The sequence below is a fragment of the Oryctolagus cuniculus genome, chromosome 7 (genome assembly GCF_964237555.1).
Source record: "Oryctolagus cuniculus chromosome 7, mOryCun1.1, whole genome shotgun sequence".
NCBI classification, from domain to species: domain Eukaryota; kingdom Metazoa; phylum Chordata; class Mammalia; order Lagomorpha; family Leporidae; genus Oryctolagus; species Oryctolagus cuniculus.
This window is the reverse complement of record NC_091438.1, coordinates 22,334,725-22,354,873: the sequence shown is the minus strand read 5'-3', so window position 1 is coordinate 22,354,873 and position 20,149 is coordinate 22,334,725. Positions and strand designations below refer to the sequence as shown.

At 43.1% G+C, this 20,149-nt stretch overlaps 1 protein-coding gene across 1 annotated transcript in view; it reads right to left on the bottom strand.

Moving 5' to 3' along the window:
• Window positions 1-20,149, bottom strand: part of RHEB (Ras homolog, mTORC1 binding) — a 64,017-nt gene that overhangs the window by 21,435 nt on the left and 22,433 nt on the right. The window contains exons 2-3 of the mRNA XM_002715063.5: window positions 8,175-8,246; window positions 2,191-2,258 (exon numbers count right to left, since the gene is read on the bottom strand). Of these exons, the coding sequence (XP_002715109.1) occupies window positions 2,191-2,258; window positions 8,175-8,246 (140 nt within the window). The remainder of the gene's footprint in view (window positions 1-2,190; window positions 2,259-8,174; window positions 8,247-20,149) is intronic.

Below are 20,149 nucleotides of genomic sequence, written 5' to 3'. Positions count from 1 at the left end.
TGGGGGCCCCTTCTGGCCTGATATAAAATACATTTCCAAAGTAATAGGACATGGAAGTGACTCAATCAATTTACATGCTCACGCCCACTTTTCAAGACTCTAACAGATTCCAAAGACTTAAAAGCAAATCAAAATCCTGATGTCATAGTCCTACTGTAAATGGAATGGCTGTTCTTTTTTATAGAAGAAAATTGTTGGAAGTGGCATTTTAAAAAGATTTATTTATTTACTTAACTGAAAGGTACAGCAACAGAGAGAGAGAGAGAGAGAGAGAGAGAGAGAGATCGTCCTTCCACTGATTCCTCCCCAATGGTTGCAACAGCCAGGTCTGGGCCAGGCTGAAGCAAGGAACCAGGAACTCCAAGCAGGTCTTCCACCACGAGCGGCAGGGGCCCAAGTCCTTGGGCGTTTTCAGCTGCCTTTCCAGGCACACTACCAAGAAGCTGGAGCAGAAGCAGAGCAGCCAAGTCTTGAGCCAGCACTCTAATAGGGGATGCTGGTACCCCAACCCACTGCGCCACAACATCGGCCCCAATGGTCATATCCCTTTGTTCAGACATTATTTATTTATTATCACAGCATAATTACTGCTAGTAGTCCCCCTCACACTCAAAGAGTCTTGGTTCAAATTATAGTCACTGAACTATAAAACCAGATAAAAAGCCTAAGCTTACAATGCAAACTCTTTACTCAAGAGGCCCTTCCACACCATCTCATAAGAGAAACTATGTCCTCTATGCCATTGCTGCCTGATGGAGACTTTTACTGTCCCCCTTGTCTCAGTAAGCCCCAAACTTACTTTCTGTCATGTGGCCTGGTTTACCTGTAAAATCCCAGGATGATTCTGCTCCAATAAAACCACCCAGATGTCTGATTACCGAAGTATATTATATTCACTACTGTGTACGAGTATGCAAGGTGAATGAGAGAGGTGCCTCATTGTTCTGTGAACATGCTCAATGATAAACACAATTGTCTGTTCTAACTATTCTGGGTTCCAGAAAAGAGCTTCCATTTAACACAGCAGACTAGATGATACTACACTCACCGTCCTTCCAGTCTGATCCTTTGTTGACTGTAAGATGCTAGGGCAATGAGGCTGGTGCTGTGGCATAGTGGGTAAAGCCACCGCCTGTAGCACTGGCATCCCATGTGGGCTATAGTCTCGGCAGCTCCACTTCCAATTCAATTCCCTGCTAATGCACATGGGAAAGCAATGGAAGATGGCTCAAGTAACTGGAGCCCTGCTAGCCATGTGAGAGACCTGGAAGAAGCTCCTGGCTCCACATTAGCCTAGCCCTGGTTGTTGTGGCCATCTGGGGAGTGAACCAGCGGATGGAAACTCTGTTTCTCCCTCACTCTCTGTAACTCTGCCTTTCAAATAAATAAATCTCAAAAAAAATGTATTCGTATCTTTAAAAAAAAGATACAAGGCCAAGAGGAGTGAGTTACTGACTTCTCAACTTCTTTGTACTCCCTACCCTCTAGAGAATGGGGAGAATTCAGTCTAACAGAATGGTTCCTCATAAAAGCAGGGCTGGATGCATGCTAACGGGGGGTGGCAAAGCTATCTAAAGGGCCTTTTTTGTTTCCTCCAAGTACTCTTTTTCTTTCCCCTTGCTTCTAGGCAGCACCCTGGGTGATCCATTCCATGTATCACTACTACACTAAGCCACGTTCACCCTTTTTTGGGGGAAGGGGGGTACTTTAAGCTTTAGCAATTATTACCTACCATCTGGCAAATCCAATCAACACTCTACAGTCACTCCAAATGTACCCATCCAAACATACAAACTAAAGGCAACACTCAAACTGAATCTTGGAATCCAATCAAATGGGTGTTTTATGGCCTAATCCCTCACCAGATTCAACCAACTGCTTCTGCACATCCTTCTCACAGCTTTCCCCACCAACAGGATGCACTGTGCTCTGAATGTGGAGTACATTATTAGAGAAAAGGCACTACTATGAATTCTCTAATACAGAATCAAAGTTTACAATACAGAAAAAAGAACAATTTAAACCAATTCTAAAACAGAAAAGCAAGCTATCCGAAAAACTGCAGAAGACAGCATATTAATATCCAGTTATATACCAAGGGGGGGTCTCTTGGTATGTGTGAGGATCTGTGCCAGGCCCAGGACTGTCAGAGGTGCTGTATGGGATAGTGAGATAACCGAGGTCACTTACTTGCCCAGCTGTGTCTACAAGTTGAAGATGATATTCTTGTCCATTTACTGTGATCAACTTTGTGAAAGCTACAGGGGAAAAAAAAAGGGAATTATTAGTTTTAAAAATTAAATAACTCTAGATCATTTTAAGTTTGAACAATGACAACCAAGCACAGAATCCATAATAATCTCAAAGTTCTACAAAATGAAAAAGAACAAATTTTTGAGTTGTACAGGTTCTCCCTTTTTTCCAAGAAACACTGGCTAATAGAAGTGGGAAAATCCTGAATCTTTTTCAAAGAAACAAATTAAGTAATAATTCATATCCTGTAAGAAAAATTTGAATGCTCTGTGGGGGAAGTCTCTCCTTTTGTGAAAAACTGAAATTAATACAGAAAATCTGAAGTCTACAGTGTTAATTTATAGAAAGTATGGTATCATAGCACAAAGAGCTAATAGTAATTGAAGTACTAAGAACTTTCAGAACACAAAAAAATTAACCATTTTATTGGCAGATAAGACCGCAATAGAACAGATGTTCTATGTTAAAGTCATCATTCCCACTTAGCTTAAGGACTCAAGCAATTTTTCACAAGTTCTTTTCTCCAACAAGGGAGGAGAAGGAAATGAGTTTTAAATAACTCCCGAAAAGTCACTCCAGAATTCTAAGGAGACAGACTTCAAACAAATATAGACAAAGGAAGAAAGAACCATTAACAGAGGCAGAACATTAAAAAGTAACCATCTGGAACCCAGACAAGAAAGCAGAGCACATTTCCTATGCGTGCCCAGCCCCAGCCATCTTGCTTCACGGTACGTCCTCCAATCACCTAGCTGCCATCCTGTGTGCCAGAGCCAAGCAGCAGAATCTACTCCTTAGACAGCTGAGGTGTCCCACTTCATACCACAGCCAAAAGGCAAAGCAAAACCAGATAAATAGAAATTAGGCAAGAAAACTCTAAGTGACAAGGAGGAGACAGGAGAGCTTGCTGAATTATGAGTTCCAGAAAGGATGGCTGAAAAAGCTGTATCTGAAAGAATCTACTATCATAGTTTTCTGTTGCAGGCAAGGGTGCCAGAAGAAAGGTGAAGAAAGGTTACACACCAGACACCTAAGCCAAGAGCCATACCTTACATTGTCTGTGTACCCTGGACTGTCTGGAAATGATCACTTTAAGGAAATAGTTAACCAGATGAAACTGAATCAGAATAGATGAGGAATGATGGGGTGTGTGTTCGGTGGAGCAGCTGTGCCACCATGAGATCCCTGTAACCTATATTAGAGTGCCTGGGTATGAGTACTGGCTGTGCTTCTGATTCCAGCTTCCCACTAACACGCACCCTGTGAGGAAGTTAGCTGGTGATGGCTCAAGTGGTTATGTTCCTGCCACTATCCATGTGGGAGATCTGCATTGAATTCCTGGCTTCAGCCTGACCCAGCCCAGGCTGTTGTGGGTATTTGGAGAGTGACCCAGTGGGTGGAAGATCTGTATTTCAAATAAAGCGGAAAGAGAGAGAGAGAAAGAGGAAATATCCAATGTAACCTGTTCCATCAATTCAAAGAAAAAATACAAATATAGCTTTTCATACAATAACCTCTCAATTTGGGATGTATCTTGCAACTCTGGAACTTTCAATCAATGTCAGCCAAACAGCAGTCACTATGTATCTTACCTTCAGTCAGGTAAGATAAAAAAAAGTACATTACAGATTTAATGAAAATTATCAAGAAACACTGTTGAGCAAAAAGACCAGTGACCTTCAATTAGAAGTAACTATAGTTATAAAATATGATCTTAAGTTTTATGACAAATTATTGAAACAAAATTTAATACATTTAACAACTATTTCCTGAGTGCCTATTATCACCAGTAGGCTGCTTCAGGTGATTGGAATGTTGGGGTCCCTGACCCTTAGTGAGCTGACATCCTAGCAAAGGAAGGAAAATACACACACATGCACGCACACACGCGTGCACCCGATCTGTCTAGTGTCTCCTCTAGGAGAAGAGCATCCATAGCATCCATACATACAGAGGTTATAAACAAACAGCAAGAAAAATAAGCAAGCATGCCATTGTGGCTGAAGGTGAGAAAACTAGGTAGGCAACTAGCTTGGAAAGGAGGCAAAAGACCTCAGGATATTGAATTTTTATTCTTTCTTTTTAAAATTTTATTTATTTAATTGAGAGGTAGAGTTCCAGACAGAGAGAGGGAGAGACAGAGAGGTCTTCCATCCACTGGTTCACTCCCCAAATGGCTGCTATGGCCAGAGCTGGGCTGATCTGAAATCAGGAACCAGGAGCCTCTTGAGTCTCCCACACAGGTACAGGGGCCCATGCACTTGGGCCATCCTCCACTGCTTTCCCAGGCCATAACAGAGAGCTGGGCGTTTGGCCTAGTAGTTAGTAGGCCTGGGATTGGGAAGTCTGCATCCTAATATTGGAGTGCCTGGATTCAAGTCCTAGCTCTATTCCTGATTCCAGCTTCCTGGTAATGCACACTCTGGAGGCAGCAGGTGATGGCTCAGGTAACTGGTCTATGGCCCTCATGTGGGAGATATGGCCCCCGACTTCAGCTTGTCTTACCCCTGCCTACTGTGGACATTTCAGGAGTGAACCGGTGGACAGGAATTCTCTCTGATATATATATATTTTTTGACAGGCAGAGTGGACAGTGAGAGAGAGAGAGACAGAAAGGTTTTCCTTTACAGTTGGTTCACCCTCCAATAGCTGCTGCAGCTGGCGCACTGTGGCCGGCGCACCACGCTGATCCAAAGCCAGGAGCCAGGTGCTTCTCCTGGTCTCTCATGTGGGTGCAGGGCCCAAGCACTTGGGCCATCCTCCACTGCACTCCCTGGCCACAGCAGAGAGCTGGCCTGGAAGAGGGGCAACCGGGACAGAATCCGGCGCCCTGACAAGGACTAGAACCCGGTGCGCTGGTGCTGCAGACGGAGGATTAGCCTAGTGAGCCGCGGCGCCAGCCTCTCTCTGATATTAATAAAAATAATCACATCATTCTGGCTTTGAGATAGTAAGATACATACATTGGACTTTCTTTTGATCCATTACTTACCTGTAAAGAAAAATTATGTGCAATTATGAAAGCACTTCAGGAGCTAGCACTGTGGCATAGCAGGTAAAGCTGCCAGCTGCAATGCCAGCATCCCATATGTGCACCAGTTTGTGTCAAGGTTGCTCCACTTCAGTTCTAGCTCCCTGTTAATGTCTTGGGAAAAGCAGTAGAGGATGGCCCAAGTACTTAGGCTCCTGCCATCCACATGGGAGACCTGGAAGAAGCTCCTGGCTTCTGGTTTTGGGCTGGCTCAGCCCTGACCCTTGTGGCCATCTGGGGTGTGAACCAGCGGTTAGAAGATCTCTCTCTCTAACTCTTTCAAATAAATAAATAGAAAAAACCAAAACACTTTAATGGGCAGACTATCAAGAGAAATATCTTCTACCTTTCTATGAATAGCATTCCCAAATGAGCCTCATCTTTTTTTTTTTTTTAAATTTGAGTACTGTGTGCAGTTGCCTTGTCAGGACCAGATCAAGAGATTTTCTGTACTTTATTTTTATTTGTTTATTTTTTGACAGGCAGAGTGGATAGTGAGAGAGAGAGAGAGAGAGAGAGAGAAAGGTCTTCCTTTTGCCGTTGGTTCACCCTCCAATGGCCGCCATGGCTGGTGCGCTGCAGCTGGCGCACCGCGCTGATCTGAAGGCAGGAGCCAGGTGTTTCTCCTGGTCTCCCATGGGTGCAGGGCCCAAGCACTTGGGCCATCCTCCACTGCACTCCCGGGCCATAGCAGAGAGCTGGCCTGGAAGAGGCGCAACCAGGACAGAATCCGGCGCCCTGACTGGGACTAGAAACCGGTGTGCCGCGCTGCTAGGTGGAGGATTAGCCTATTTAGCCGCGGTGCCGGTCAGAGCCTCATCTTTTTAAGGATATAAAATCCTAAATTGCTATACATAGCAAATTAATGTTTAGGCCAAGATTATGGTTTTCTTATGTTATCACTTCAGTGGACAGATAACCTAATTTGTTCACCTAGCATTCAAATTAACCTGGTCCTTGGGCCGGTGCTGTGGCACAGCGGGTTAATGCCTTGGCCTGCAGTGCTGGCATTCCATATGGGCGCCGGTTTGAGACCTAGCTGCTCCATTGCCAATCCAGCTTTTTGCTATGGCCTGGGAAAGCAGTAGAAGATGGCCCAAGTCCTTGGGCCTCTGTACCCACGTGGGAGATCTGGAAGAAGCTCCTGGCTCCTGGCTTCGAATCAGTGCAGCTCCGGCTGTTACGGCCAATTGGGGAGTGAATCATTGGAGGGAAGACCTCTCTCTCTCTCTCTCTCCTCTATCTGTGTAACTCTTTCAAATAAATAAATAAAATATTTTTTAAAAGAACAAATTAATCTGGTCCTCATTTTGTTACTTTTTTATACATAACCGTCTCAACAAATCAACACAGGATACATTCTGGACTCTTCCCTGAAGAAACCAACAGAGGTGAGTTTCAAACATGGATTTTGCCAGAGTCATTTTAGAAATCAACAGTTTCCTTCTCTGCCAACAGTACGCCAAGGCATCAAGGATTGTCAAATATTTTAACTTTTTTTGTAAAAGGCTAGAAAGTAAACACTTAGGCTGTGTAAGCTATATGGTCTTTGTTTTAACTATTCAACAACTGTGTCACTGCAGAGCAAAAGCAGCCAGACATAAAGGTACAAACATGGCTGTGTTCTAATGGAACTTTCATTTATGGATGATGAAATACGAATTTCTCATAATTTTCATATGTGACAGACATTATTCTTCACTGAACTTCAAAAAAAGTTTAAAACTATAAAAACTGCTGTATCCATGTGATGCCCTGCCTTCCCCTAGGGCTCTGCAAAGTCCCCACAAGTAAGAAGGCTTGAAGCCCCTGACCTTGGACTTAGCCTCCAGAATTCTAAGAAACAATTCTTTACAAATTACTTAAAAAAGAAAACAAAAAAAAGGAAAGAAAAGGGAGGTGGAATTCTCTTGGGCTGTACAAAATATGCAGTGGACCTTTTGGTCTGCAGGCTGCTGTGTGCCAGCCCCCCTACCATAAGCCAAAGCAGTCAAGTGTTCCTCTTGTAAGATTCCAGCAGGTCAAGTTCACGAACCTAGTTGTTATATGTTTATGAACCTAGCTGTTAAGTCTGATGCCTAATAGGCCATTTTTTAATGAATCTGGCATTTAAATCTGTAAGTTTGTGGTAACAAATCCTCAGTAAGTCCTGGTCTCAAGAACCTGAGAACACTGGCTCCAGGGCCTACCTAGAAAGGTACCAGGGCCTCACCTGTAAAGAGATCAGTTTCCAATAAACCAGCCTCCTAGCATGGAGTCATCCTCAGAGATTCGCCTTACAGTCCTAGAATCCTCCAGGAGGATTATGAAACCACAGATGGGAACTGAATCAAGTAAAGGTTGTGGTTCTGGTTGACTGTGCTTTTCTTCTGAACATGGCTTGAAATGCCAACAGGTTTTCTCAGCCAACCTCTTTTTCATGCTTCAAATGTTCTGGCCCCAGAACAGTTCATTTTTCCATGGCCTTCTTTCAAGTCTTTAGGACTAGGAGGGGTGGGTGGAGGACTAGTGCTACAGAGTAAGGCACAAGGGATCAGGAATGTTTTCATTCTTTCTTTTCAAGCTTGAAATCCCTAAAAAGGGCTGCTGCTGAGAGGAACAAGGGACCCTCCCCAAAGACTGCACTTTCTCTTTCTGCTTTCTTAAAGCAGATTCTGGGATACCAGAATGTTCCAACAGAATACCAATTTCTACTAACTTAACTAACAATTTCTAGATGGTAGGAGATGTTGAAAGAAGGCAATAAAGTTCTGCCAAGCTTTCTTTGACCTCAAAGAGACACAGATATAACTGAATTCCCCCTGTAATCAAAGCCTCCATGAATACACAATGGTTATTTGTATGCAAAAGAATGATTCTCAGTTTATAAGTACTTGAAAACAATACTTACTGTTTTCTATGGTTGGATCGTAGGAGTCAACAAATTGACCTTCAACAAACTGAATCGTCAATGAGGATTTCCCTATAAAAGAGAACAACAGCTCAGTATGTACTGGCACACTAAGGTAAAAAATACTTTAATTCTAGTTTTTTCTTTTTAAAAACCATTCTAGTAGATGTAACAAGGGAAAATGGGGGGGGGGTCAGAAAACATTTTTTTTTAATTAGCATTTGAGCTATTTTAAAAATGTCATTAATGTGGCTTTATAGCAGTGTGTATGTATTTATAGCTATATATGTATATTTAAAGAAATTAAGCTATTATAAATAAACACTTTTGTGACTGACCAACACATCAGAAATTTTGTTAGAGATGACTATTAATTTAGGTCTAAACTAAGCTAATTACCTCTGGTGTCCTTGAAATGAGGCTTAATCTTAATATAAAAATCAATAAAACATAACTAGCTTACATTCTTTCATATGACTGTTAGAAGTGCTACCAGGTACACCTTTTAAAAAAAGAGTAATCTCAAAATATGTAATGAAAGTCTTCATTTTAAAAACTCCTTGAAGATAGAAATCCTGTCACTCATTCAGTAAAGGTCTAGAGTATCCAGACAATTAAGACACATTTTCAAATCAACAACCACAGACTCAACTTCTCACCTCTCTATCTACAATTTTTGCAGGAAGACTTCAGAACAGGGTTTGTATCCAGTGAAGAAATGGTTCAGATTTTTAATCACCAGGAAAAAGGAAGCAATCCCTCCCCAGTTTCACTCAATACTCTCCTTTTCTCTTATTCATTATTACACTCTACCTGCCATACCTAACTCCCACCTCAAAAGAATGTGCAGTGAAAGCAAAAGAGAGTTACATTAACACCAATCTTATGCTCCTGAGGTTTAACTTGCACTTTTCCCACTTCCAAACCACAAACAGGTGTTGCTTGCAGATGGTAGGCACAATGTTGTCAACACCAAAGGCCTACTTCATAAATTCAAACACTTATTTAATTAAAAAGCTGGCTTAGAAATAGAAGCTGCTGAGAGACAACTAGAAATCTGCAAGTGGGCAGACCTATTTCCCACTCATTAGACATAAAAGAACTTGGTAAAAGCAGGAGGGACATGTCTGGAGAGTGGGAAAAGGTGGCTGGCACAGAATGTCAGAAAGTAGCCCAAGAGGGGAGGGTCTGGTACTGTGGACCCAACATACAATTTAAAGTGTCCACTAGAACTTCTCAAACTTGAAGTATTCTCTACAAAGCAGCCTACACAAACTTTTGAAAATTAAATGTTCCTTCTTTAATTAAAACTTTGTTGCAGGGGTGGTATGTGGCATATAAGTGAAGCCTCCTCTTGGGATGTCTGCATTCCACAAGGGGGTGCCTGGTTCAAGTCCTGACTACTCCACTTGGATCCAGCTCCTGCAGCTGTGCATCCTGGAATGCAGCTGGTGTTGGCTCAAGTAACTGGGTCCTTGTCACATGGGAGATCTGTACTGAGTTCTGGGATCTGGCTTCAATGTAGCTCATTCCTGGTTGTTTCGGGAATTTGGAGAGTGAATCAAAAGATGGGAGATCATTCTCAGTCTTTCAACCAAAATGAAAATAAAGTTTTTAAAATCCTCATTGCAATTAGAAAGCCTTCTCAATTCCTGACCATGGATTTGGGCCACGTCTCCAGTCACATCCTTTCTGCTCCTGCCAAGTTCCCAGTTGCCTTGGCCCTTTTGTTCCTGCCACCTTCTAGATCTTTGAATGTATGACACACTTTTGTCATTCTAGTCTGAGTTCAAATATCAGTTCTTTAAAATGACACTGTTTAAGGCAGACCCACTCCTTATCAATCTCCTGTCTTATTTCTGCTTAGTACTTGAATTTATCTAAAATTATCCTCATTTATTAATTAGCCCATCAACAACTGGAAAGTACGGCCAACATACACTCAGATTGCTGAAAAACGAATGCCATTAAAACAGATCTCTGAAGGTCATTTTCATCTAGATAGCACAAAAGATCAATTGTATATCAATGAAAGAGGAAATACAGTTCAATAAAATCAAGAAACAATTCAATCTGTATTTATTGGCACCCAGTCATGGACACAGGGATATGATAGTAGTGCAAGAAGAAACCATCTTACATACGCTAGCCCATAAAGGAGAATTTAACTCAAAATATAGCAATACTACTTTATGTAATGAAAACAGTAAGGGGAGGGGGGGAGCTGCACTGTGGTGTAGCGGGTAAGGCTGCCACCTGCAGTGCCAGCATCCCATATGAGTGCCAGTTCAAGTCCTGGCTACTCCACTTATGATCCAGCTCTCTGCTATGGCCTGGGAAAAGAGTGGAAGATGGCCCAAGTCCTTGGGCTCCTGCACCCACGTGGGAGACCTGGAAGAAGCTCCTGGCTCCTGGCTTCAGATTGGCGCAGCTCCAGCCATTGCAGCCATCTGGGGAGTGAACCAGTGGATGGAAGACCCCCACCGCAACTCTGACTTTCAAGTAAATTAAATCTTAAAAAATAAAAGGGGGAAACTCCCTTATGTTAGCAAAACCTAAAAATTAAAAAGAATGAAATTTTTACTTACACTGAACACTAGTACTTGAAGCAAAAGAAGTTTAATTAGGAAGAAGGAAGACAAAGTGAAACTAAGGGTGTTCAGTGGGTACTTCTAGCTATTCCGTGTAGGCTTTAATATCCTTATATAGGTACTTTAATACTCTTATATACATAGAGAATAAGGGTTTATGTAGTTTTTGGAAGCAGAACTGGGTTAAAAATAGTGAAAGGGTTAAGGATAAGATATGCAAATCACCCCAAGAGTTGGGAAACAGCAAGAAACACTGGATTAGACAGTTCTCTGCAGTGGCACAGGCAGACCTCAACTTCACTTGCAGGGCTGAAGGGAGGGGGAGCATAGCTTCAGAAATTATTGCTATGGTTTGAATATGATTTGCACCCCAACCCCCAAAATAACTCATGCAGGAGATTTCATCCCCAAAGTCTCATTAATGGTATTAAGAGGATGGAAACATAATCCAATATGGCACTCAAAGGTGGATCTTTGGAAAGTGATAAGATCACTAGGGTGGGGATCCCCCCATGACTGAATCCTGGTGACCTTGTAAGAAGGGAGCACAGACCATGTGTGTTTCTTCCATGAGGTGATGCACTCAAGGGTGCCCTCACAAAGCGAGTGTCATCCTCTTTGGGCTGGGAACCTCCAGTCAAGAGCCAAAATAAACCCCTTTTCTTTAGATAGCAGCCTGCTCAGACAGCTTGTTATAGTAACAAAAAGCTAATACAGTTATGTGAAATTCAGGAAGCCACATTCAAACTGAAAACAAAGTTATACACATTATATTAACATGGGATAAAAGTCCTAAAATGGAGTGACAGATAAAAGGATCATGTATTGAAGATACAATTATCTCTACACAAAGAGTTTCCCACTTGTATCATAAAGGGCATAAAATATTTCACAGACTAATTTGAAAAGCATAAAGCAATTATCCCAGTAAAAGCAGACAATGTAATCTAATCGAAACAGCCAGCTGCTGTCTTCACAAAGCATAAATGGCTCTGCCACCCCTCCAGCGCTGTGGCTTAGTGGGTAAAGCCATCGCCCAGGGCACCCGCATCTCATGTCGGCGCTGGCTGGAGTCCCTGCTGCTTCAGTTCCACTGCAGCTCCCTGCTAATGCACCTGGGAAAGCAGATGGCCCAAATCCTTGGGCCTTGGCACCCTTGTGGGAAATCTGGAAGAAGCTCCTGGTTTCAGATCAGCCTAGCTCCAGCTGTTTCAGCCATCTGGGGAATGAACCAATGGATGCAAGATCTCCCTCTAACTTCTGCCTTTCAATCAAATAAATCTTAAAAAGAGTAACTGGGATACCAGAATTTAAAACCTTATCCCTTAGGGCACAAGCTGGGTTTCTCAATCAGACTGGTCCCTGAGACAAAGGTATTATTCATTGGCAGAAATGGTATTGAAGAAAAGCTGAGTTTCCCTTGGGTCTCTCCTTGCCTTTACCACCCTTACCCCAAGGGGAGACAATTAATTACTGAAATCAAGAAACAGAAAGGCTTGAAATCTTTACAAGTCAGCATTAAACAGTAATTTATCCTTGTAAATAAATCCTACTGCTCATTTTCAAGTGCTCTCAGTTCTGATTATTGTCGTTTCTGGCTTGAAGAGAGGTCCTCTGAAGAAGCCATTCAGCCTTTTGGCCAAGCTTTGCAGGAAGTGTGCTTGCAGCTACAAAGGGGCATTTTTTAAAAAAGATTTTATTTTATTTATTTGAAAGTTACAGAGAGAGGTAGAGACAGATAGAGATCTTTCATCCACTGGCTCACTCCCCAGATGGCCACAACGGCCGGAGCTGCACTGATCTGAAGCCAGAAGCTTCTTCTGGGTCTCCCAGGTGGGTTCAGGGGTCCAAGGACTTGGGCCATCTTCTACTGCTTTCCCAGGCCATAGCAGAGAGCTGGATCAGAAATGGAGCAGCCAGGACTTGAACCAGCATCCATATGGGATGCCGGCAATTCAGGCCAGGGCTTTAACCTGCTGTGCCACAACGCTGGCCCCAAAAGGGGCATATCATGTTCTTTACTGTGGTCACCTTTTAAAATTTCCCTTCATAACTTCATACATTTACTCTTGCTTTTCGTAGTCATCTCCTGAAGATGTTTCAGCAACAATCATGCTCTCAAAAGACATACAAATCTGTACAGTTTGAGAATCTCAAACTCCAGATCACCTCTTTAGACAAACAGACATAACTCACTCGTTTTATGACAATATAAAACATTTGAACAGGATATATCCCAATTCCCACAGTGAAATTCCAAACACTCTTCCTAGGGGCTGGTGCTGTGTCATTGTGAGCAGGTAAAGCCAGCATCGGCAGTGCTGGCATCCTATATGGGCACTGGTTCGAGTCCCGGCTGCTGCTCTTCAGATCCAACTCTTCTTATGGCCAGAGAAAGCAGTAGAAGATGGCCCAAGTGCTTGGGCCCCTGCACCCATGTGGGAGACCCAGAAGAAGCTCCTGGCTCCTGGATTCAGATCGGCACAGCTCCGGCCACTGCAGCCATCTGGGGAGTGAACCAGAGGATCACTCTCTCTCTCTGCCTCTCTGTAAGTCTGCCTTCAAATAAATAAATAAATATTTTTAAAAAATACAAAAATATTGTTCCTGCAAACCAAAAACCACTCTAAAACTACAAAAATTTAATCAAAAAATTTCTGTGAGTAAAAATATAAAAACAGCATAATTTTATGCATTTATATTTTTCAACAATGTAAATAGTACATATATTTTCCAACAATGTAATACAGTAAATTTTTTTTACCCAGTAAATTTTACTACAGAAGATACACTTTCAAGGTACACTATGTTGGATCACATACTTTGCAATTATTGCAAAATAGTTATTGTTTATGTAATTATTTTAATAGTTTTAATTTTGAACTTGTTTTCAAACTTGCTCTCTAAAAATATTCCTAGATTATATACACACATCAACATATATTTTCGAGAACAATTCACTGGGATATAATGGTTTTCAATTTACTAACTACTAACATCAAGAAAGTCATCTGACAAAAGGGGGAGTCCATTAAAACTTATGTATTATGTAAGATATCTGGAACACAACTCATTATTATGAGGACAGCTGTCATCTTCACCCCAATTTCTTAGCATCACTTTGAGGGACCCTGACATCCGTGTGCATAAGCTGTCTACACCCAGACTGCACCTCTTCTGACACCTGCATGAGACAAGAGATTCCCCGGTGTTCATACTTTGACTCTCATCACCGAAACAGCGGCTTTGATCCAGAGGGTCAGGAAATCAACATGCTGAGCCATGATCCCGTACCGTTTTTAGGTACACCAGCACAGATCGCAAAGAACAGAAGTGTTAAGAAATGTCTGTTTCATGTTATATACATGTTATGTCAGGTGACCATAAAATGTATTTCTTTTGCAAAGATTTTTTATTTACTTGAGAGGCAGAGTTACAGACAAGAGAGGAATAAACAGAGTCTTCTGTCTGCTGTTTCACTCCTCAAATGGCTGCAACAGCCAGGGCTGGGTGGTATCTGAAGCCAGGAGCCTCTATCCACCTTAAGCCTCAAGAGAAATCGCTTTCCACAACTCATCAGAAGCCTCTAATTCCCTCTCTGTCACAACTGTTTAATCTAATCAATTGCTTTGTGAGTCTGAACCAAACTACAGAAAAATCCCACAACCACTTGAGTTGGTGACCATTAACAAGCCATGGTCTTATCACTTCTCTGTCTTTTGGCTAAGATCAAGTGTAACAAGCCACGGTCTTTGCTACTCTGTCCTCTCTCTAGGAGTGCTCTGTGTAGTTACTTTCCCTCCTATAGTAGTAGTTCTAAGTGCTAAGTGCTAAGGATGAGTCCAACAGCTTAACAACACAGGATACCTTTGATATGGGCAGGCAGATAGCATTAAATTCATGAGCTGGAGACCGTGCCCTTACCTTACCTCACCTCTATATGCCCACCTGCCAAACTGACTACATAGCCACTTCCCTCTTGGAAGTTAAGAGGCGTGGAACGCCCAGGGCCCACCCACCCTTGCTCTCGCGTGCATCTCTAGAGTGCGGCCATTTGGCTGTTTCTCCTCCTGTTTGTTCCCCAGCCCGCCGCAGGTACTTGCTGCCACTCTGGCCTGTGCGATTTCTCAGTGCAGCTCCAGCTGGTGGACTCCTGCATGTGGTCCTTTGGCCTGCCTGGTATGGAACTCTCTCCCAGTTATCTTTCTGATCCCCCTCACCCTTAAAGCCCTCACGTCCCCAAATAAATCTTGAACCTTGCCTGTATTGTTTATGTCTAAGCTTAGGATGCTTGAGACCAGAACCCAAAATATTAATTTTAAAATATGTTCCCCAATAACAATAGTAAGTGATACAAAGTGTAGGTCATAAATTTCAAATAAATGATTTTGGTAATTTCCACAAGGCTAAAAATAAAACTTACCACATGATAATCATCTTTTCCCACTTCTAGCGATCCGGGATAAGGTAGCTAGCTGAGCTGGAGGTCACAAACCATAAGTCCCTACCCCCTGTAATTCTATCTCGCTTGTCAATCAGAACACCCCTTTCTCAGGACCTGGGTGGGGGGGAAGTTGTGTAAATATGTGTATTAAGCACCACCTGCAACTTTATGGAGGTATCATAAAATTCCCAGGTGAACACATTACCTCAAAAGAGGAGGGGCTGGGAGGTACTCCCTCCACCCCTTCTGTGGGAGACCAAGACTGAAGGAGATGCAGAGGTACCACCTCTCTACTTCTCCCCCACCCTTTTACTCCCTCTGGCACACTCCACTCCTCAACTATGCCCACATTTTTTTTAAAAGATTTATTTGTTTATTTGAAAGTCAGAGTTAGAGAGAGAGAGAGAGAGAAAGAAAGAGAGAGAGAGAGGTCTTCTACCTTTCACTTCACTCCCCAATTGGCTGCAATGGAAGGAACTGCACCAGTCTGATGCCAAGAGCCAGGAGCTTTTTCCAGGTCTCCCACGTGGGTGCAGGGCCCCAAGCACTTGGGCCATCTTCTACTGCTTTCCCAGGCCATAGCAGAGCTGGATCAGAAGTGGAGCAGCCAGGTCTTGAACTGGCACCCATTTGGGATGGCGGCACTGCAGGTACCAGCCCCTACACCCACCTTTTAAATAAACGTTATCACTATATGCTCTGTACAAGTGCCTGTATGTAGAATGCTGCTCTCAATAGAACAGGGACCTGGGATAAAAAACTGGACCCCATTTCCCCCACTTCACCAGGATTCCATTTACTCCAAGATGCATCTGTCAATGACAGAAGCTCTTGGAACCAAGAGATGGCAAAATCAAATTTACAACACACATCTGTTTCAGAAATACAGTAATTAGTAGAAATAAGATAGCGGGTAAAGTTCCAGGATTTGAATTCAAGATTAGTTATGGTGTTAACCCTAGTTGTATCTCTAGAGAAGTTAAGCTCTCTGGGCCTCAAAATTCTCACTCATCCTGAGGATTAACTGAAATCACAGCTATAAAGCACAGTACCTGGCATGTATTCAATAAACAGTCACTAACTTCCAGGACTCTATTCCCAAAGCCGAGCAAGCCTTTCTCAGATTATGGTCAACAGAGTACATTTTACATCCACAAAGAGTAGCTTGAGTCCTATCCCATGTCCCATTTTTAAAAAGATGATAGCATAATAATATACCTGACTAATAGTCTATGAGGTCCCTGAAATCTTAACAAGAAGATACTCACTGTGAAAAGTCAAACTGAAGACTTTTTACTTTATCCTGTAATAAAAGCCACTGGAGGTTTTTCTAGCCCGGAAAAGGACATGACAAGGTGAAATGTCAGGAAGATCAGAATTTCGAAAAATGGACTTGAAATGAAAATTGGACTTTTAAAAAAAATCTATTTCAAAATAGGTGACAGTAAAAAACAAAAATGGAAAAAAATGATCTCTAAGGGGGGAAGAAAATCTTAAGACACAATATACCTGATTTAAAGAGTTACACAGCAATCAAGACACTGTAGCATTGACATAAAGACAGAAATTAAATTAATAAAATGGCCTCCATTGAGGGTGGCACTATGGCGTAGTGAGTAAAGCCACTGCCTGCAGTGCTGACATCCTGTATGGGTACCTGTTCTAGTTCCAGCTGCTCCACTTCTGATCCAGCTCTCTGCTATGGCCTGGGAAAGCAGAAGGCGGCCCCTGCACCCATGTGGGAGACCCAGAGGAGGTTTCTGGCTCCTGGCTCGAATCAGCTCAGCTTTGGCCATTGCGGCCATTTGGGGAATGAACCAGTGGACTGTCAATGACTGCCTCTGCCTTTCAAATAAATAAGTCTTTAAAAAAGAATGGCCTCCAGTAACAGATCCACACACACATATGATCAACTGACCTTTCAACCAGGGTGCAAAGGCAATTCAAGAGAAAAACAGTCTTTTCCAACATGATGCTGAAACAATGGGATGTCACTACAAAAAAAAAAAAAAAAAAAAAAAAAACTGGACTATATACTTGGCTAGTACCGTATAAAAATAATATAAAAAATGGATCACAGGCCTAAATTTAAAATCTGAACAATGAAACTTTCGGAAGAAAATGTGGGAGAAAAACTTTGTAAACATGAGTTAGATGAAGATTTCTTAGATGTAACACCCAACACACAATCTATGGGGAAAAAAAAAAGATACAGAGGACTTCATAAAAATTAGACTGCTGAGAAAATCCTTGTTTTATGAGTGGAACACAAAGCCCAGGGATCAAGAATATGTGTATATCAAACTAAACAAGAAAGTGAGCAACATCTGAACTTGAAACTTGAAGGAAGAAGATACTTCAAGGAAGGTACTCAAGAAAGGATGCTGAACATGACTCACTAGGGAACCACAAAATCACAATGATATCATGCACCTACTTTAAAAAATACTACAGTCAGTTGGTGAATATACCAACTGACACTTTCTTTTCTGTTTTTAAGAAACCAACTGATACTTTCACCCACTGCTGGCAGGAATGGGAAATGGTGGGCCGCTATGGAGCAACTTCTGTAGGTTTTTTTTTTTTTTTTTTGACAGGCAGAGTGGACAGTGAGAGAGAGAGACAGAGAGAAAGGTCTTCCTTTTGCCGTTGGTTCACCCTCCAATGGCCGCCGCGGCCGGCGCACTGCGCTGATCCGAAGCCAGGAGCCAGGTACTTATCCTGGTCTCCCATGCGGGTGCAGGGCCCAAGCACTTGGGCCATCCTCCACTGCACTCCCTGGCCACAGCAGACAGCTGGCTTGGAAGAGGGGCAACCGGGACAGAATCCGGCGCCCCGACCGGGACTAGAACCCGGTGTGCCGGCGCCGCAAGGCGGAGGATTAGCCTAGTGAGCCGCGGCGCCGGCCTTCTGCAGCTTTTTAAAAGTTACACATATGCTTATCAAATGACCCAGCAATCTCATTCCTAGGTATTTATTCAAGAGAAATGAAAATTTATAGTCAGGGGCCGGCGCTGTAGTGCAGCGGGTAAAGCTGCCACTTGCAGTACCAGTATCCCATATGGACGCCAGTTTGAATCCCGGCTGCTCCACTTCCAATCCAGCTCTCTTGTGGCCTGGGAAAGCAGTAGAAGATGGCCCAAGTCCTTGGGCCCCTGCACCAGAGGAAGCTCCTGGCCCCTGGCGTTGGATCAGCGCAGCTCCGGCCACCATTGAGGCCAATTGAGAATTGAACCAGCGGATGGAAGACCTCTCTCTCTCTGCCTCTCCACTGTGTAACTCTGATTTTCAAATAAATCTTTAAAAAAATTTATAGTCATACAAAAATGTGTATGCATGTTTATGCTGGCCATTCATAACTGTCCCAAAGTGGAGATAAACCAAATGTTGTTCAACAGGTAAGTGGATAAACAAATTATGTTAATCAACAAGAAATACCATTCAGCATTTAAAAGGAATGAAATAGTGATACACACAACATGGATAAACCTCCAATATATTATGCTAAGTGAAACAGCCAGATGCAAAAAGTTTAATAATGCCATTTATCTGGCATTTTTGGCAAAGACAAAACTACAAGGACAGAAAACGGAAGAGGGAAAGAATTAACTAGAAAGGAGCACAAGGGTACTTATTGAGTTGATAGAACTCTTCGATACCCTGATTGTTGCTACATAACCATGTACATTTTGTACATGGTTTGTCAAAAACTCACTGAGCTCTAACACCAAAAAAGACAAGTTTTCTTGTATGTTAACTCTAAGTCAAATTTTATTGTTTTGAATTTTCAGGCACAGTGGGTTAGGCCCCTGCTTGCAACACGTGCAGCCCATATCAGAGTGCAGGCTGGAGTTGTGGTTCCTCTGCTTTCAATCCAGCTTACTGCTAATCATCCTGGGAGGAAGCAGATGATGGGCTCCTGCTCCTCACATGGGATTCCCAGATAAGAGTTCCAGGCTCCTGGTTTTGGCCTATCTAGCTCAGGCATTTGAGAAGTGAACCAACATATGGAAGAGCTCCCTTTGTGTCTACCTCCCCCCCCACCCCACCAGTCTCTGCCTTTCTAGTAGATGAAAATAAGTAAGAATACAGAGCTAAACAAACTCCCAAAATGAGGGGGAAAAAATTCTCTGGGGCAGGTATTTGGCCTAGCAGCTCAAATGCCATTAAGGTGTCTGGGTCGCATTATCTGAGTACTTGGGTTCGAGTCTTGGCTCTAGCTTCCTACTAATGCATTTCCTGGAGGTAGTGGTGATGGCTCAACTAGATTCCTGCTGGATTGTGTTTCTAGCTTTGGCTTGGCCCAGTCCCAGACACTGTAGGCATCTGAAGAGTGAACCAGTGGATGGGAGTTCTGTCTCAAATTTAAAAAAAGAAGCAGAAGAAGAATCTTCACTCTTATCTCATATACAAAAACTAACTAGAGGCCGGCGCCGCAGCTCACTAGGCTAACCCTCCGCCTTGTGGCACCGGCACACCGGGTTCTAGTCCCGGTTGGGGTGCCGGATTCTGTCTCGGTTGCCCCTCTTCCAGGCCAGCTCTGTGCTGTGGCCAGGGAGTGCAGTGGAGGATGGCCCAAGTACTTGGGCCCTGCACCCCATGGGAGAACAGGATAAGTACCTAGCTCCTGCCATTGGATCAGCGCGGAGCGCCGGCTGCAGCGCGCCGGCTGCGGCAGCCATTGGAGGGTGAACCAATGGCAAAGGAAGACCTTTCTCTCTGTCTCTCTCTCTCACTGTCCTGTCAAAAAAACAAAACAAACAAACAGACAAAAAAAAAAACACCTAACTAGAGGGGCTGGCATTGCGGCATAGCAGGTAAAGCCATTGCCTGTGGCTCTGGCATCCCATATGAGCACCAATTCCAATGAGTCCGAGCTGCTCCACTTCCAATCCAGCTCTCTGCTATGGCCTGGGAAAGCAGTAGAAGATGGCCCAAGT